Genomic DNA, 21,087 nt, shown 5'->3' with positions numbered 1-21,087 from the left:
CCCCCAGCCCAAGTGTAGTTGAGTTCACTTTGATTTATTTTTTAATCAAATTTACTGTTACTGTTGCATATTTACCTAGGGTTCTGTTTATTTGTTTGTTTGTTCGAAGACTGGGATGCTCTCTATCCCAGAATGGCCTATAACTCATTCTGTAGCATCAAACTCTTGGCATTCCTCTGCTTAAGTCTCCCTAAAAATGAGATCACTAATGGGAAGAGGGACTGCCTCTGACATAATCTGATTGGCCTGCTCTTTGATCACCTCCCCCTGAGGGGGCAGCAGCCCTACCAGGCCACAGAAGAGGACAATGCAGCCACTTTTGAGGAGAACTGATAGACTAAGATCAGAAAGGAGAGGAGAACCTCCCCTCTCAGTGGACTTGGGGAGGGGCATGCATGCAGAAAGGGGAGGGAGGGTGGGATTGGGAGGGGAGGAGGGAGGGGCTTATGGGGGGATACAAAATGAATAAAGTGTAATTAATAAAAAATTTTTAAAAAAGTTAAAAAAAATGAGATCACTAGTTTGAGCTATCAAGGGAGGGAGAGTCACTTATTTTTCAATTCATTTAAAACCCACAAAAAATTAAAGTATCTTTTAAAAGAGGCCAAGAAAACATTTAAACTTTATAGAGAAATAACACGATTTTAAAAAGACAGACAATAGGAAGAAAAGAAAAAGGAAAGAGTGTTTCTCTCTAAATCAAGAAGATCATTGCATTGGTATAAAACGTGATGGCAGTTTCCCATCACAGCTCTAAGCATTGGCCTATAAGCCAAAACATTTTCACACTCATGAAATAATTTTATTATAAGGCTTTATGTACAAGTACTTTTATTAAATGAATAAGCATATTTACAGATTGTCTTGGGCCTCATTTTGCTAGAGTCAATTTATAAGTGAGGATTTCTCCAGCATCTTTTAATGTTAAAGTGGTTTTAATTCTATGAAATATTTAGAAAATAAAAAAGGAGTTCTCAGATGAAGTTCTATTAAAATTTGACATTTTCAAATTTTATAAGTTTCATGGGCAACCATTACAAAGCAATGTAGTAACTCAAAAGTTCATGTTCATATTAATCAATAGAAGTTTCCCCAGAAAATAAGAGATTCTGATATAAGATGGACATTTATATCAAATGCCTCCTCCCCCCCCACATCAAAAAAAAAAAACCCCATAAAACTTTCATTTACACATACCAAGAACAGATAGAAATACAGAAAAAAATCTGGAAGTGAAACAACAAAAAGCTCAACCAGGGTTGAGCTATTTTAAAAGCTGCAAAGGATTCAATTAGGCTGTTAAGCCTACATAATGAAAAGGAAAAGTCAGTACTTGAGAACCAGATACATTGCGTAACACTCGCTGACATTCCACCGAAGGCTATGATATTTTTATTCTCTTCTTTCTCTAGCTGCTTCTTTAATTTTTAAAGTACCCCGGTTATCAAATCTTATCAACTTCTCAGAAAAACAAAGATGCCAGACATACAGATGTTATGAGCACAAAAGCTTGCAAGAGTGTTAGCATTTCAGCAGCTAATATTGCTCTTTACTGGGATATGAGTACAAAAGATCTGTGGACTTTTATTTGAATGATTCTTGTACACTGGGCAAAGTATGTATTGAGACCTGCATCAAAGTTGACACAGATAATCTGTCAGGTTTCTCGGTCGGTGCCCAGATTTGTATGTTTTTTTCACCTGTAGAACAACCTGAATCAGTATTTCATTATAGTTTGAAAACCAATCATCAATTTCTACTAACATGTACTTATCTTCAAGTAGCTATAGGAACAAATGTATTTGTTTTCTTCTGTCAGCACAGGAAAAACAAATATATTGGCTATGTTGACCGACTAACTAAATTGCCTTCATTAAAAGAACATTATGTCTTCAGCTAAATTAGGGTTCTTTAACATGCACTGACAGTCCTACTACTGAAGTAACTTTGTAAAGGTGAAAGAGCTTTCCTCTAAGACTCCCTAATCAGCGCCTAGAATGCAGTAGGCTCCAGGCTCTTGAGGAACTATGTGGTGTTTACAGTACAAAACTGAGTAAGCAACTAGGAAAAAGAATTTATACAATAAATTTAACTTTGGCTCAGAGCACAACATTTCAAGTCAACTGTTAAGTATTGTTTGACCACTTATGTGCCAGAAAACACACTTGCCCTGTTCTGTGTCTGTTATTGATGCTGCAGAGGCTTCACTGTATTGATCAGTGTTTGTTTTGTTCCATTTTCCTCTTCCAGGTGTTTGTTTAACAAAGAAAGTCTTTTCTTGCAGGTACTAAGAGGAACTGCAAAGGTCGCTGCTTAGAACTTCCAGTACACAATTCTAGTTAAGGGCAGTGCCAATGGGAAATTTTCGGTGACTAGATGATTTCATAGGGTGTATTTAAAAATATCACAGTACTTTTTTTTTTTTCAAATTTCAATGCAAAAATATGCATCATGTATCTCTTCTAGCCCTATTTCTCTTGTTCCAACTTTCCATAATGGTCTGTATGCCATCCAATTTGAACACTGAATAGATTCTTTTAAAATCGTCTTTCTCTGAGGATGGTTCACTTTCTAACCACCAAAGAATTAATTAACTCTCTTAATATCTGACTTGTATTTTTTAAATTGAAAAAATTACATTTTATTTTAGCAAAGAATACTTATCTTTAAAAACATTTAAAAACAGAGTCTGTATTTCCGTCATCTTTTATGAAATTACTATAGCAACAAAATTACATTAGACTTTCTGATTTCTCCATGGTGTCCTTGGATAAATAAACAACCCAGTAGACCATGTTAAATGCCCCAAATGTGACTGGAAAGAGAATTCGAGCATACTGGTCTATTTTACTTGTGCCAGATCCGGAAGGTGGTGGAGCAGAGGGAGGAGGTGTGGCTGCAACGTTCCCAGCTGTCCCTGTGGTATTAACTGTTGTCTTAATTCGCCCAAGTCTAGATCCAAATGCAGGGCGAGTAGAAGCCGAGCCCACAGAAGCTGGCCGAGATGTGCCGCGAGGAGTGGGAGATGCTGCGGATGAAAGGCCTCTCGCTGCTGCCGATATTGTCTCAGCTGCACTGGCTCTGCTGAATGGGTTTGGACTGGAAGCTAAGTAGGCCTTAGGTGGGGTTTCAGAAGACTCTTGGACAGCTGTCGTCTTGCTGGGATGGTTTTCCACCTCAGTTCTGCTGTTGATATCCGATTCTGAGTGGACCAAGGCATTTGTTCTTTTCCTCATGTTCAAATTGGCTTGTGTATTCTGAAAAGACACATTAAAATCACATTGATCATGTAGTTTTATGTAGATCTGAACATAATTCAAAGATAAAAAAGTGTATGATTACTCGGGTCTATAAAATAACCATTTGTAAATCTTCTGAGACATTTAACTATCATTGCCTATTTCTAGCCATATTAAGAGTAAGTAAAGAGATGGAGAAGTCAAGAGGATTAAAAGGAACCTTACAGATGGATGACTGGAAGAAGCAGACTTTGGAGGATATCAATGAAAAAATATAATTGATAGCTCACTTTGGAGACACAGAGATTTTTCTATGACTGTATTTCTCATTACTACACTCAGACATTTTAAAGGTCCACTACCGTCCTCATGGACTTGTGAATTATGACTTCAAGGTCAATGAATAGAGTTTGAAAACAGAAGAAAGCAGTTTCACAAAACAGAGCCCAAAGAAGACTCTGAGAAGCTTAGAATGCATTCTTCATGTCAGTGTGGAATATTCTTCCAAACAGATTGCAACCGAACTAATGAGAACTTGTGACCTAACATATGGCAACAAATTTCACTGGAGACAACTGAAATCAAAATCAGCATCAACCTAAAAGCTTAAGACACCATCATGTGCACTGCACTTTTCCTCTACGTTTTCTAAATCCCCTTTTATAGAAAAGAACAATAAAATTTAACTTTTTCTAAAATATTATACATGCCATAAAGAACAAAAATGTGTTTGAAGAGTGTATTCTATTCCTAGAAACAAATTATATATACCCACATATCATAAGATAAAGAGAATATAAGAAAAATAAATACATCAAAAGTAAAACCAGGACGAAATGCTAAGCCAAGAGCACAGAGAAGTTTCAATCAGTGAAGGCATTTGCTGGCAATCTTGATGACTGGGGTTCCATTCCCAGAACCCACATGGGGGAAGGAGAGAACTGACTTGAGCAAAGTGTTCTCTCATCTTCACACTCTTGCTATCACATCTATATTCCTGTGTGTACACATGTGCGGACACACACACACACACACACACACACATACACGCAAATTTATATACACACAAAATAAGTAAATGGCAAGTTAAATAATTAAAAGTATATGGAGAAGGAAAGAAAGTAAAAAAATTAAAAAATTATTGATTATACAGTAGGTGTGTGTGTGTGTGTGTGTGTGTGTGTGTGTGTGTGCATTTCTTTTTGTGTGAGTTTTCTTCCACAGAAATTCAGGGTTTGTGTTTTCTTTAGAAACCTATATTTTCTCTAATGCTAAGCCTAATGATGGATGACATCTAACTCCAACCATAGTAGAATAACAGAGACTGACTTTTCTCTCCTGATGGAAGGGATGAGAATGACCTGGATAAAATATGCAAAAAACAAAAACAAAACAAAACAAAAAAAAACACCTCATTATTGCAAGACACTGATATCAAACAGCACAGGACAGGAATCACCGGAGGGGGGGGGGGAGAAACTAACCTGAGAGTTTCCATATTGTGCTGCAGAGAAAAAACAAGCCCAAGAAAAGCTAACAGACCCCTGAACCAAAGAGTTGATTTGCATTAAATCAAAGTATTTAATTTGATTTAAATTTGATTTAAAAACTAGTATTAAGGAGAAAAATGTTGAACAAAGATCTCTCAAAGTCTAAACAGAGCTATGTTAAGTGAAGAATGGTTTATAAGTGAGAAGTACTCACCCAATACTGAAAAACAGAACCACCAGAAAGCATGGGAGAAAACAGTACTTGAAAACCTCCCAAAGACAAGTATAAGAGATGAATGTTCCCATTAGCCAGATTTGAAAGTGTCTGTAACAATCCGGAAAGGCTTTACTTCAGGCATATAGAATGAAGAGTTCTAAACAGTAACAAAAATTCTAATAGCCCTACTGCTAACCCATGTACTTTAAGATGAAGTGGACAGCAATAACTTATCTGTTCCAGAACAAAGTGCAAGAATATTTCAGAGCCTATTCAAGATTTCCCCTGGACTAGTTTTCTCTTAGAACTTCTTGCATTCTGTGAATCATACTCTGGTGTAGTGGAATGGTTACAAAACTGATTCCAAGCAATCATGTGTTTTTACAGCCAAGTCCCATGTAACATGCACACTCCTCCCCCATCAAGAGATGGATTCCATTTCTCCATGCCTTACTATTTTCTTTGGCCAGTAGTGAACTATGATAATGATAGTGTGTCATTTACAAATCTACCTCAATAATTCTGATTTGATTTCATCTTGCTTAATGTGTTGTTACCAAAATGGTAAAGAAAACACCCAACTTAACTCCTAGGGTGAAAGAACACAGAAGCATAATCACTTACCCCAAGGAGACCAAACAATAACTTGCTGGGTCTGTTCCAGCTAAGAGAATATAAATAGCCCAGGCAAGCATACTCATCAGAAGTAGAAAGTTCACACTGGTCCATATAATTGACCCAAAAGAAAATATTTACTGTATGTACATAAGTATTTGTCATGACTAATGAGGCAGTGCTGTTATTTCAACAGTTTAACATCTATAGACTAATAAAATAAGTGTTCAGAGAGGAGGTGTTTCGAAGCCTCTCTCATGAGGAAAATTTCCTTCAATCTTTTATGCTTATGAAAAGACTGCTTTCCCCAGAACCCATAGAGAACCTTGAGGGAGTCCTGTTGCCTAAACACAATGGCTAAATAGCCAAGATGTGTTGTTCTTCAGAATTCCATTTGTCAAGAATTACAAATTTTTTTTAATTTTTTATTAATTACACTTTATTCATTTTGTATCCCCCCATAAGCCCCTCCCTCCTCCCCTGCCGATCCCACCCTCCCTCCCCTTTCTGCATGCATGCCACTCCCCAAGTCCACTGATAGGGGAGGTTCTCCTCTTCTTTCTGATCTTAGTCTATCAGTTCTCATCAAAAATGGCTGCATTGTCCTCTACTGTGGCCTGGTAAGGCTGCTCCCCTCTATTTTTTAACTAGGAGAAATTTTTGTGTCGCTTTGCTTTGTTGAGGAGGAAAACAAGAGCACAGAGGTTCTGACTGGTTAGAAGTCACAGCAAGTATTACCATGCCTAATTTGCTCTACTAAGTAGCTTTTCTGCTCAGAAATGTGGCAGAGGCTTTCAAGAACTTACCATTAAGAAGCTGATTCAAGACTTTTAAGTCAGAAGGGTGGTCTATTCTTTTAATATCATAAAGGTATTATCAAATGGCATCAGCAGGCCATCCAAGGAATGTGACATTTTTACCATAATTGACCTGAGTGAGATTCTCTTGTTTACTTTTATTAATATATGTAATTATTTTTATTTTTCTTAGTTACAGTTTATTCACTTTGTATCCCCCTTGGACCTCCCTCCCTCCCTCCTCTCCTCCCAATTCCACCCTCCCTCTTCCCCACCTCTGTCACTCTCCCAATCAAATGATAAGGGGTCCTCCTCCCCTTCCCTCTGACCATAGTCTACCAGGTCTCATCAGGAGTGGCTGCATTGTCTTCTGTGGCCTGGTAAGGATGCTCTCCCCTCAGAGGGAGGTAATCAAGAGCAGGCCAATCAGTTCATGTCAGAGTCAGTCCATTACTATGGAGGCCATTTGGACACTGAATTGCCATAGGCTAACTCTGTGCAGAGGTTCCAGGCCATCTCCATGAGTTGTCCTTGGCTGGAGTACTAGTTCAGAAAAGACCCCTGTGCCCAGATTTTTTGAATCTGTTGCTTTCCTTGTGGAGCTCCTGTCCTCTCCAGGTCTTACTATCTCCCACTTCTTTCATAAGATTCCCTGCACTCTGCCCAAAGTTTGGCTGTGAGTCTCAGCATCTGCCTCAATACCCTGCACAGTAGAGCCTTTCAGAGGCCCTCTGTGGTAGGCTCCTGTCCTGCTCCCTGTTTTCTCCCTCCTCTAATGTCCATCTTCTTTGCCTTTCTGAATGGGGATGGAGCATCTTAGGGAGAGTCCTCCTTCCTGATTAGATTCCTTAGGTGTACAGATTTTAGTACGTTTACCAAATATTATATGTATAATATCCACTTATGAATGAGTATATACCTTGTATGTCTTTCTGCTTCTGGGATACCTCACTCAGGATGATCTTTTCCAGTTCCCTGCATTTACCTGCAAATTTCATGATTTCCTTGTTTTTTATTGCTGAGTAATATTCCATTGTGTAGATGTACCACAATTTCTGATTCTATTCCTTAATTGAGGGGAATTTGGAATGTTTCCAGCTTCTGGTTATTACAAATAAAGCTGTTACAGACATGGTAGAGCAGATGTCCTTATTGTATACTTGGGCATCTTTGGATATATGCCTAGGAGTGGTATAGCTGGATCTCGAGGAAGCACTATTCCTAATTGAGAAAGCACCAGATTTCCTACGTGGTTGTATAAGTTTATCAGCAGTGGAGGAGGGTTCTCCTTTCTCCACAACCTCTCCAGCATGTGTTGTCACTTGAGTTATTCATCTTAGCCATTCTGATGGGTGTAAGGTGAAATCTCAGGGTTGTTTTGATTTGCATTTCCCTGATGACTAAGGACATTGAACATATTTTTAAGTGTTTCTCCACCATTCAATATTCCTTTATTGAGAATTCTCTGTTTAACTCTGTTCCTCATTTTTTAATTGGATTACTTGATTTGTTGCTGTTTAACTTCTGGAGGTATCTCCATCCCTGATCTCAAGCTGTACTACAGAGCAACAGTAATAAAAACTGCATGGTACTGGCACAGAAACAGAATGGTGGATCAGTGGAATAGAATGGAAGACCCAGAAATAAACCTACACACTTATGGATACCTGGTTTTTGACAAGATGCCAAAACCATACAATGGAAAAAAGCATCTTCAACAAATGGTGCTGGTCTAACTGGATGTCTACATGTAGAAAAATGCAAATAGATCCATACTTATCACCCTGCACAAAACTAAAGTCCAAGTGGATCAAAGACCTCAATATAAAACTAGACACACTAAACCTGTTAGGAGAAAAAGTGGAGAAGAGTCTTGAACTCATTGGTACAGGAGACAACTTCCTGAACAGAACACCAACAGCACAGGCTCTAAGAGCAACAATCAACAAATGGGACCTCATGAAACTGAAAAGCTTCTGTAAAGCAAAGGACACTGTCATCAAAACAAAATGACTGCATACAGATTGGGAAAGAATCTTCACCAACCCTCTATCTGACAGAGGACTAATATCCAGTGTATATAAAGAACTCAAGAAATTAAACAGCAACAAATCAAGTAATCCACTTAAAAAATGGGGAACAGTCCTATTTACTTTTTGATTAGTGTATAGTTTTGTGTATGGTGTAGAGTGTATAAATTACTATAATGTTTCCATATTAAGATGTGGCTTCCTGCCTAGTGGAAAATATCAGCTGAGTTTACAGTTTTCTTTCTTTATGTGGCATGAAACACTTCTGTATCAAATCTACCCATTGGATTCTATGATGCATTCCTTTTGAAAATGCTTAAGGAAGAACAGAACAATGGTTCAGTGAGGAAAAGTCTTTGTGATGCAACTGTGAGTACCTAAGCTTGGATTCCTGAAACAACATAAAGCCAAATAGCTTGGGACACATCTATAACTCCAGGGCTACTAAGGCAAGATTTAAAATGAGCTACAGGCAGGAGAATGGCTAGAAGCTTGGGAGCCAGAGAGCCTATGTTCACAGAACCAAACAACAAAGATTCTCTCTCAAGCCACAGGGAAAAGCAGGGACCAACACCTGAAGTTTTCTTCTGAAATCCACATGCATACCATGTCATATGTATTTCCTCCTCCTACACACACACACACACACACACACACACACACACACACACGAAGACAGAGAGAGAGAGAGACAGAGAGAGAAAGATAGGCATACAGATTGCCATTTTTTTTCAAAGATTTTGTGCTAGTTTTCCACCTTAGTGGTTGATTAATGAGTTGAACAAATCTTGACACAGATACATCTGACATTTGTAGAGGTAAATTTCTGATGGTTTGAAAACTATATTCAAATATGTATTCTATATATAGTCCACGGTATTTAGAAGGATGCATCAACAAAGCAAGAAGTAACGGAAAGGAAAAAGAAGAAAAAACATAATAAATGGTGTCATTAGGATTGTTGTATGGGAACAAAAACCAAATGTGTATATTTCTAGTTTAAATGTGTTAATGACCTTCTAGAGCATAGAGAGAGTCTTATTAATCACTGTAGTTTAAATTACTCAATAGGAAACAACTTCAAAACTGATCTGTGCACCAAGATGAAAATATTATAGAAAGTCAAGATCCTTCAACATGTTTTCAAAAAAATTTACATCTGGTTTCAAGCTTATTCTTCACTTGCGGAGCCAACGTTTGGACTGTTGTAGGTAATACAAAAGCAAATAAAATATCTAGATTTAATTCTAAATCTGACTGAGAAGGCCTAAGAAGTCTCAGTAGTGTCTATTATACCTACACAAAGGAAAAAGGACTTTAACAAACTTGATACTTAAATCTTTGCTCTCTGTCAAACAATTAAATGCTATTTAAATGATCTTCTATTAATGTCTGAAGGTAGACTGTGTAAAGAGTTCCCCTGATGGCTGGACATCGGTGTGGAAGTTTCTGGTTTCTTTGAAGACTCAACTTTGTCATGTAAAGTTTTGCTGCAAGCTGGGTACTTGATGCTTTGGTGGAGGCTGGTTTCTGAGAAGGCATCTGATGTTTTGCTGTGAGCTCTGTCCTGGGAGGGGCATGGCTTTGGCCAGCTGAGAACATCTGTAGGTAGACTCTGAGGAGAGAAGATGTATAGAGGCCCAAAAACAGTGAGGCATCCCCTTTTGAATCAACATCGCTGCACTGATCTTCATGCTTCTACACTTGACTTTGTAGAGAGAAACATTCCAGAGAACTTCTTGGGGCAATCCAACTGAGTCTTGCAGCTTTTGCTGACTTGTCATGTAGATTCATGTTGCTGCTTGGTGTTGGCCTTTGGACTGGACTGCTGGTATCCTGGTAACTGAATTTGGTAATCCCCTAAATACACATCAACCCTAATCATCAGGAAGTAGATAAGAAACTGGCTAAGATGCTCCATCCCCATCAGAAAAGCAAAGAAGATGGATATCGGAGGAGCCTTCTACAGAGGGCCTCTGAAAGGCTCTACCATGCAGGGTATTGAGGCAGATGCTGAAAATCATAGCCAAACTTTGGGTAGAGGGCAGGGAATCTTATGAAAGAAGTGGAAGATAGTAAGACCTGGAGGGGGCAGGAGCTCCACAAGGAAAGCAACTGATTCAAAAAGTCTGGGAACAGGGGTCTTCTCTGAAACTGATACTCCAGCCAAGGACCACTCATGGAGATGGCCTGAAACCCCTGCACAGAGGTAGCCTATGGAAGTTCAATATCTAAGTGACCTCCATAGTAATGGGGACAGGAACTGTCTCTGACATGAACAGATTGGCCTGCTCTTTGATCACCTCCCCCTGAGGCGGGAGCAGCCTTACCAGGCCACAGAAGACACTTCTGATGAGACCTGATAGACTAGGATCAGAGGGAAGGGGAGAAGGACCTCCTTTATTAGTGGACTGGGAGAGGGACAAGGGTGGGGAAGAGGGAGGGTGGAATTGGGAAGGAAGGAGGGGGGGTACAAAGTACAGGGGGATTACCAAGTGAATAAACTGTAATCAATAAAAATAAAAATAATTAAATAAAAATTATGTCAGTAAAAAAAGAAAAAAGAAAAAGTCTATAGCTCTTTTCCCTACTAATCTCCTATCTAAGGTAGGGGGAAGGGTGGTGGTGGTGCAGCCTGGCTCACAAATCAAGCTCCAGGACAGCTAGGGTTGTTAACATAGAGAAACCCTGTCTTGAAAAACAAACCAAGACCAAAATCAACAAGAAGACCTACAAAAAAAGTGCAGTCATTATGACAAACCATCAAAGGACTGAGAAATCATTCTTAGCCTAGGATTCCTAGGACTCACTAAGAAAAATATTGGTATTGAAGTCAAATTTTGGAGCAAATGAAGTGTCAGTCAGTGTGAGATTGCTTCTCATAGAATCCAGAGACTTCTATTAGCATTCCACAAACACACAGTAGTTTCCAGTAGGATCTAAGCATCATTTTACATTAAAAAAAATAAGATTTAATTTGAAATCATTTTGTCACTAGTCACAATAGCCTGAAGGGAAAAAAATAACTTAGTGGGATAGAGATGGGAGGTGGCAGATTCAAACACTACCAACATATTAAAGCGGTAACCAGCAAACACGATCAGATCCAAACAATTTATCAGTCATTACTGTGATCTGGCATAATTTCTAAAGATGTATTCTAACTCAAAAAATAAAAAATAAAATAAAATAAAATCCATCTCAACTCAGGCATTGAAAAGATGAAGTAACTAGGATTAGGTTTGCAGAATGAGAGCAGCTATGTTCATACTCTTTGCCCGAGAAGCTAATGAAGTTTAATAAAATGTAATTTAGTACTTCTAAATTGAAAACTAACAAGGCTAATAATGAACAGGTTTATCTTCCAGAATATCAATGAGTCACATACACACAAAATAAGGATCAAATAATGTAAAGCCATTTATACAAGGCTACCTAAGCAGGTTTCAGGGGTGGTGATTTAAAGAGATCTATCAATTGTGGTTTCAGAAAGTTCTCTCATATAGAAATGAAAAACACTACCTCCAAATAAATATGCGAAATATTTCATAAATAGTTGCCAAGGGATTCTACCACATATTGAGCTCCAAAATGTAGAAATGAAAACACTGAATCTTCAATTTATTATATTTCATTTTCTCCAAGTGTTAGCATTTAATCCAATATTCATATTTCCATAATCTACAGAAATATTACCTTCAGTGCCAGAGACTAGAAAAAAAATCTCTGTCTTCTATTTGGATTAATCAATCCCTTCCCCAGATCTTTGAAAATTCATTTTGCTTGTTTCATATTCCAAGGTTTTGAAAGATCAGGATTTCTTTAAGATAAGTGGTTTGTTGTCAATTTTGTTTCAGAGCAATTCCTATTTTTTTTTTATTCCTAAGTGTTTTATAGATTCTATATGTTCCCCGTGAAAGTACTACTGTGTTGGCAAATGAAGAACTCAGAGCAGAAGTTCTCAGCTGAGTAAAGGAGATGTCTCTAGAATGCCTCTGGGGTTGCTTTTATCAGTTCTGCAAATTTATTCCAGAAAAGAAAAAGGGTAAAGCAAACCCAGCTAGCTTTCTAAAACCCAATGCTAAGGTGGATGGGTCTCTTTCAACTGGGCAATGAGGGAATATAGCATTCAAGTCGTCAAAACTGTTCATAAGAATACTCTCAAAGGCAGTAAAATGCTCAAACTCCTAGGCTGTATTTGTAAAAACTTTATGTGCTAATCATGTGATCTAGTATGTTTTTTTCCTTAAACACTGGCTAACAGATTAGGATTTCAGCGTTCCTACCTAGACACAGCTAAATTCTAATCCTGAATCTGTTATTTTGTAGTTTTGGGGGTATACAGCAAGTTATTTAACCTCTCAAAACCTCAGACTCCTTCATGCAACTGGATTAATAATGTGTTTTCCTCATAATGAATAAATGAGGCCATACATATAAGATACTTAACAGAACACCAAACATGCAGTATCATCAACTAAATAGCATACAAAACTTTAATTTAGCTGACGTCAGATTTAAAAAAAAAAAAAAAGAGTCTGTGTGAAAAAAAAAATCAGCCAGAAATGATAATTACAGGAAGTAAAATTTTAGGAGATTATTTTTAATGATCTATAAATTATGAACAAAGTTTCTAATAATCAGGAAAGTAGCTGCACGCTAAAACAAGAAAAAGGTTCTGGTGAAGTCATACAAAGAATTTATGTTCCTACTTGGATATGATATAAATGTGAATAAATACAAAATATTGAATTGGTTTTAAAGATGAGAATTAATTTATGCACGAATACAAAATGCAATTTGGGGGAAACTAGAAGCACACCACCCTCACCACCACCACCGTCACCACCACCACCACCACCCTCACCACCACAACCGGTACCACTACTACTATGACTGACATACTTTAAATGGTTCTTTCACAGCTACATTATGCTCACAGACTTTGGCTAAATCAGGCATCACTATCCATGTAGGAAAAATGGTATCAACGAATATTTCAATGTTTAAGCTATAAATGATTACATTATTATATTAGATCTTTATCTCTTTAGTGTTTTATCAATTATTGGTAAAACCTAAGCTCTAGTCATCAGGAAAACAACACTGGCTAGTAAGCGGCTATAACTCACACTTCCTCAGAAAAATATATTTCGTAATACTATGATAAGACACAGAATTAGCTCATCATTCCAGACAACCTAGCCAAATGTGTAAATATAACAGAATATTAATAGAATTGCATCTGTGAACATAGAACCCTGGTGTTCCACAGTCAGCTTTTTCCTTTCTTATTTCAGTTACAGTATTCAAAAGAATGAGGTGACGGGGTCACCAGATAACTGATGGTAGAAGGAAAGAAGCATCAGAGAAAGTCACAAATGCAAACATTAATAGTTTAATCACTTGGACACTGAACTGCCAGTGTCCAAGTGGGTTCCATAGTAATGGGAAGAGGGACTGCCTCTGACATGAACTGATTGGCCTATTCTTTGATCACCTCCCCCTGAGGGGAGAGCAGCCTTACCAGGCCACAGAAGATGATAATGCAGCCAATCCTGATGAGACCTGCTAGACTAAGATCAGAAAGAAGGAGAGGAGGACCTCCACTATCAGTGGACTTGGGGAGGAGCATGCGTGAAGAAGGGCGAGGGAGGGTGGGATCAGGAGGGGAGGAGAGAGGGGCTTATGGGGGGATACAAAATGAATAAAGTGTAATTAATAAAATAAAATAAAACTATAAAAATAATTTAATCACTGCTATTTAAGCTCTGTCCTCCTCGAATTCTTATGGCTGAATATATTAGACAAGAGGCCTAATGTAAGGATATCCTCATAAAGGATGAGGAGACATGGGAGACAGCTCTCTCCACACTGTGAGAACACAGTGGCAAGGGGGAAGAGAGACTTCATTAGAAGCTGAAACCTATTGCCCCATTGTGTGACATTTTAATTGGTAGGAATTAATTTCTGTTGTTAAGTCCATCCAGTCTCTGGCATTTTGTTTGTCAGCCTAAACAGACTAAGAGTATCATCTAATGCCAAAATTAAACTCCTATCATAGATTTTTTTAAAAGAACTTTTGAGAAGACCCCTGCTCTACCAGAGGCCACACTGATACTAGGAATCCAATAAGACAATAACCACCAACTGCTAAAACCACTTAAAGCCTGCCCAGTGGTCCCCAACAGCACCACCTCCCTAGGCTCCATATCCCAACCCACAACTCCAGCAGAAGATCCCTGATTTACCAGAGGCCAAGCCAGTACTAGAAACCCCAGAAGCCACAGAGTTACCTGAAACTACAAGAGGCTGCCCCTGTATCCAAAATCCCAGAGGCTATGCCACTTCTCAGAATCACAGAGACCCAGAGGCAATGCTGGCTCCCAAAATCCTAGAGTCATACAAGCAGCCAAAATCCCAGTGGAGATATTTTACTGAACCTGAAGCCTTCCTGGTCACCAAAACCACAGGCCACTCAGGCCAGAAGACCAGAGAAGACACAGAAACCAAGGGAAATAATGTCTGTCAGGGGTTGGCCTGGTGCTATGTATTCTAATGTTAATTATTGTTCCCCAAGAACCTGTTCCTGCTTAGAAGAGCACATTCTCAAGTAAAATTATCCTAGTTGTGTAAGCCTGCTTTATATCTGATTGGTTGATTAAACCACCTAGACCTGGGCAGGGCAGAATGGAGTAGGCGTGGTTAAGGGTCCTGAGGTGGATGGCATTGAATGGGGGCTGGGATGTTGTTGAGCCAGCATAGGTAAAATATCTGCATGGCCCAACGTAAATAAGGCAATTATAAAGTCTAACAGGTGTCTCTGTCTAATTATTTGTAACAGCAGGTTAAATAATACCACCATGATAACCCAAAGGGCTAATAATAAACATTACATAGCTCAACACGTATTATTTTTAAATTTTCTACAAAAAAATGTCCAAAAAGTTCATCTAACAAAGATAAACATAGAAATTTGCATCTAAATCTATAATAACTCCTAACCCAGAAGACTAGAGACCAGTTTAAGAACACAATCAACAACAGCCAGGGCAAAATGGTAACACAAAAGCCCAGTTATCTTACTACAGAAAGTCCTGGATATTTAAAAACTGCTGAAAAACAAGAAAATAACCTTAAAACCAACCTTATGAAGAATATAGAGGCCCTTAAAGAAAAAGTGAATAAATCCCTTAAAGAAATACAGGAAAACACAAACAGGTGAATGAAATGAATAAAACTGTTCAAGACCTGAAAATAGAAATAGAAGCAATAAAGAAAACACAAACTGAGGGAGTCATGAAGATGAAAAATTTATGTAGATGAACAGAAACTACAGAAGCATTACCAAGAGAATACAATAAATGGAAGAGAGAATTTCAGGTGTAGAAGATACAATAGAAGAAACTGACACAGTGGTCAAAGAAAGTGTTAAATCTAAACTATTTCAATGAAATATTACTCAGCAATAAAAAACAAGGAAATCATGAAATTTGCAGGTAAATAGTGGGATCTGGAAAAGATCATCCTGAGTGAGCTATCCCAGAAGCAGAAAGATGCACACGGTATATACTCACTTATATAGACTTATAAGATAAACCTATTAAAATCTGTACACCTAAAGAAACTAATCAAGAGGGAGGACTTTTGCTAAAATGCTCAATTCCTATCCAGAAAGGCAAAGAGGCTGGACATCAGAAGAAGGAGAAAAGAGGGAACAAGTCAGGTGCCTGACACAGAGGACCTGTGAAAAGCTCTGTCCTGCAGACTATCAATGTAGATGCTTAGACTTATGGGCAACTTTGGGCAGAGTGCAGGGAATCTTAGGAAAGAAGTGGGAAACAGTAAGATCTGGAGAGGACAGGAACTCCACAAGGAAAGCAACAGAACCGAAAAATCTGAGCACAGGGTCTTTCCTGAGACTGCTATTCCAATCAAGGGCTATGCATGGAGATAACCTAAGACCCCTGCACAGATGTAGTCCATGGCAGTTCAGTATCAAAGTGGGTTACATAGTAATGGGAAGAGGGACTGCCTCTGACATAATCTGATTGGCCTACTCTTTAATTACCTCCCCCTGAGGGAGAAGCAGCATTACCAGGCCACAGAAGAAGACAATTCAGCCACTCCTGATGAGACCTAATTGACTAGGATCAGAAGGAAGGAAAAGAAGTCCTCCCCTATCAGTGGACTTGGGGAGGGGCATGCATGCAGAGGGTGGAGAAAGGGAGGGATTGGGACAGGAGGAGGTAGAGAACCACAGGGGGGATACAAAGTTAATAAAGTGTAATTAATAAAGAAAAAAAAAACATTTCTGACACAGAAAATAATCTGAGACAATCCTAAAAAAATGGGAATTAAAGAAGGAGAAGATTTCCAGCTCAAAGGCCCAGAAAATATTTTTCAACAAATAGATTAGACCAGAAAAGAAAGTCTCCTCACCACATAATAATCAAGGTACTACATGTACAAAACAAATAAAGAAGCCTACCACAGAAGGCACCTGAAAGACTCTACCTAGCAATGTATCAAAGCAGATGCTGAGGCCCATAACTAAGCCTTCGGCAGAGTGTAGGGAATCATATGAAGGAAGGAGTAATTAGTAGATCCTAGAGGGGACAAGGAGCACACAAGGTCCAAATATATCTGAGCACAGGGGTCTTCTATGAGACTGTTTATCCAACCAAGGAACATGCATGGATATAACCTACAACCCCTGCTCAGACATAGCCCATGGTAGCTCAGTGTCCAAGTGGGTTCCCTAGTAAGGGAGACAGGAACTGTTTCTGACATGAACTCATGAGCTTCCCCTCCCCCCTGAGGGAGGAGCAGCCTTGCTAGGCCACAGATAAGGACATTTCAACTATCCTGAAGATACCTTATAAGCTAGGGCCAGAAGGAAGGAGAGGAGGACACCCCCTCTCAGTGGACTCAGAAGGGGGCAGGGAGAAGATGAGGGAGGGAGAGGAGGGAAAGAGGGAGAGGGCTACAGCTGGGATACAAGTGAATGTATAAAATTATTTAAAAATAAAAAATAATTAAAAAATAAATAAAAATAATAAAAAAATAAAGAATATTAAGAACTAACGAAGAAAAAGGCCAACTAACATATAAAGGCAGACTAATTAGAATAAACCTGCCTTCTCAATGGAGAGTATAAGAGCCACAAGGACCTGGAAAGATGTCTTGCAGACTATAAAAGAGCATAGATGCCAGCCCAGACTACCAGAGCAAAACTTTGAATCACCATAGACGAGAAAACAAGATATTTCATGACAAATTCAAATTTAAACAACTTCTATCCATACATTCAGCCCTACAGAAGTTACTAGAGGAAAAACTACAACCCAAAGAGGTTAACTACGCCCCTGAAAACACAGGAAGTAAATAATTTCACACAAGTAAAACAAAAAGAAGATAAACACACACACTCAGTACCAACACCAACAAAAAAAATTCAAAAGAACAGGAATTAACAATCATTGGTAATTAATGTCTCTCATTATCAATGGATGCAATTTTCCAGTAAGAAAAGACACAGGACCAGAATGAATTTGAAAATAGGACCCATCCTTCTGGTGCATACATGATACATACCACAGCATCAAAGATAGATATTATCTCAGAGTAAAGGGCTGGATAAAGATTTTCGAAGCAAATGGATCCAAGAAGCAAGCTGGTGCAGCTATGCTAATATCTAACAAAATAGACTTCCAACAAAAATTAACAAAAAAAAAGATGGGGAAGGATATTTCATATTCATCAAAGGAAAAAAAGATGATGTCCTCAATTCTGAATATATATGCCCCAAATACAAAGACACCCACATTCGTAAAATAAACATCACTAAAACTTATATCACACATCAAACACCACACATTACTAGTAGGAGTCTTCAACACCCCATTATCACCAATGGACAGAACGATGAGACAGAAACTAAACAGATATATAATGTAATTAACAGCTATTATGACTCAAATGGACCTAATATATATATCTACAGAACATTTCACCTAAAACAGAAAAGAATATACCTTCTTCCAAGAACTTATGGAACCTTCTCCAAAACTGACCACATACTCAGTCACAAATGAAGTCTTAAAAGATACAAGAATATTGAAATAACCATGTATCTCCTCAGTCCACCAGGTATTAAGGTTGAATTTCAACAACAACAGAAACAACAAAGCCAACTCATGAAATCAGAACAACTCTCTACTGAATGACCATTGTGTCAAGGTAGAAATAAAGAAATTAAAGACTTCATAGAATCTAGTGAAAATTGAATTTCAAATTTATGGGACACCATGAAAGTGGTGCTAAGAGGAACGTTCATAGAACTAAGTGCATACATAAAGATATTACAGAAAAACAACTCTTTATTTCATTGAGTCTTTGCATTGTTCTCTTTGTTCCTATTTTATTGATTTCAGCCCCTAGGTTGATTATTTCCTGCTATCTACTCCTGTTGGGTGGGTATACTTCATTTTCTAGGGCTTTCAGATGTGCTGTTAATAACTTGCAAAGATGAAAGCTCTCCAATTTTTCTCCAGAAACTGGAAACAACCTTCTGCCAAAGAATGGATTTTAAAAATGTGATACATTCGTACAATGGAGTATTAGTGTTTAAAAAAATGACATCATGAAATGTAAAGGCAAATGGATAGAACTAGGAAAAAAAAGATCATCCCTACTGAGGTAACTGAGACCTAGAAATGCAAACATGGTATGTACTTACTTATAATTGCATATTAACTGTAAAATAAAGGCTAAGCACACTGCAATCCACATACCCAAAGAGGCTAAGTATTAAAAAGGACTTATGGGTAGACGCAAGGATCTCCCTGGGAAGGAGAAATGGAATAGATGCTTGGGTGAACAGGGAGCTGGTAGGAATGAGAATAGGAAGGACTGGGTTGGGATGGTGGAGGGAGAGAATACTGGGAGAGATGGCTGGAAGTGGCAGAACATTTCAGGGGCAAGGTAGAAACCTTGTGTGATAGAAACTCCATGAAATCTGTGAGGGTGATCCTAGCTAAGACTACTTGCAGTAATGGTGGACACAGAGCCTGAACCGGCCATACTCTATAACCCAGCAAGTCCTCAAGTGTACAAACTGGGAAACCAATAACCAACCCCAAAATTCTGACCTCCAGTTTGTCATGCCTATAGGATGTGTTGGGACTTGAATGATCCAAGGGATCCCAGAGAGACTTCATCCAGAAACTCATGGATCAGATGCAGAGTCCCACAGCCAAACATTAGGTGAAGCTCAGAGACTTCTGCCGAACTGGATGGGAAGGAAGGATTGGGGAAGCCAGAGGTTTCAAGGATGGCACAATAACACACCCCACAGAATCAACTTACTGGAAATAAAGTGAGCTCATAGAGATGAGGGAGCCTGTGTGGGTATGACCTAGGTCCTCTGCATACACGCTTTAATTGTGCAACTTCGTGTTTTTGTGGGATTCCTAACCGTGAGCAGGGGCTGGCTCTGACTCTTTTCCTTGCCTTTGGGAACTTTTTTCTCCTACTTGTTTGCCTCATGCAGTCTTGATGTGAAAATATGTGCCTTCTCTTATTGTAGCTCCTTATGCCTTATTTGGTTGCTCTACCTGGAATTCCTTTTGTTGTTCTTGTTGTTGTTATTATTATTATTATACCTGGAACTCCTTTTGTTGTTTTTGTTATTATTATTATTATTAATTATTATTATTTTCTGAGGGGAGGTAAAGGAGGGTTGCATATGGAGGAAAGAGGAGGTGGAAGGGAAAGAGTGGGGGAAGGGAGAAAGAGCAACTGAAATCAAAATAAAATAGATTTAAAAAATTAAAAAAAGAAAAAGAGAAGGAAAAGAACTTAAAGAGATCTCATATCGGCAACTTAACAGCACACCTGGACGCTTTAAAACAAAAAGAAGCTAACACTGCCAAGAGGAATAGACAGCAGAAAATTATCAAACTGAGTACTGAAATCAATAAATTAAATACAAAGAGAACAACACAAGGAATCAATAAAAGAGTTGGTTCTTTGAGAAAATCAACAAGATAGACAAACCCTTATCCAAAATAACAGAAAGACAAAGTGAAAGTATCCAAATTAACAGAATCAGAAATGAAAAGTGGGGGCATAACAACAGACACTGAAGAAATCGAAAGAATCTCATTAGGTCTTACTTCAAAATTCTATACTGCAGAAAACTGGAAACTCTAAAATAAATGGACAGTTTTCTTGTTAGATACCATTTACGAAAGTTAAATCAAAATCAGGTGAACAATTTAAATAACACCATAACTCCTAAGGAAATAGGGAAAATAAGGTAATCTCCCAACCAAAAATTGTCCAGGGCCAGATGTTTTTAGCAAAGAATTCTACCAGACTTTCAATGATGAGCTAATATCGATACTCCTCAAATCATCCCACAAAATAGAAACAGAGGAAACTTTGCCAAATTTGCCACACAATTGCCATGATATCCATACCACACAAAGACTCAAGAAAGACAATTACAGACAAATTTGAACATTGACTTATGAACATTGACTAAAAAGTACTCAATAAAATACTTGAAAACCAAATCTAAGAACACATCAAAAGAAAATTCATCCATCATGACCAAGTAGGCTTCATCCAAGAAATGCAGGTGTATGGGGGTGGATGGGGATGGTACAAGAGGAATTAGATTTGGGAAGGATG

At 38.3% G+C, this 21,087-nt stretch overlaps 1 protein-coding gene across 1 annotated transcript in view; it reads right to left on the bottom strand.

Annotated features, from left to right (window-relative positions):
* Positions 1-817: 817 nt before the first annotated feature.
* Gabra4 (gamma-aminobutyric acid type A receptor subunit alpha4) overlaps positions 818-21,087 on the bottom strand; it is a 99,172-nt gene continuing 78,902 nt past the window's right edge. Inside the window, exon 9 of the mRNA XM_055629438.1 lies at positions 818-3,257. Within this exon, the coding sequence (XP_055485413.1) occupies positions 2,733-3,257 (525 nt within the window). The 3' untranslated portion in view covers positions 818-2,732. The remainder of the gene's footprint in view (positions 3,258-21,087) is intronic.

Source organism: Psammomys obesus, unplaced genomic scaffold, assembly GCF_907164565.1.
Source record: "Psammomys obesus unplaced genomic scaffold, mPsaObe1.curated_primary_1811, whole genome shotgun sequence".
In the NCBI taxonomy this organism is placed as follows: domain Eukaryota; kingdom Metazoa; phylum Chordata; class Mammalia; order Rodentia; family Muridae; genus Psammomys; species Psammomys obesus.
Note: the sequence above shows the minus strand (reverse complement) of the source record. Positions and strands in the feature narration are given on the sequence as shown.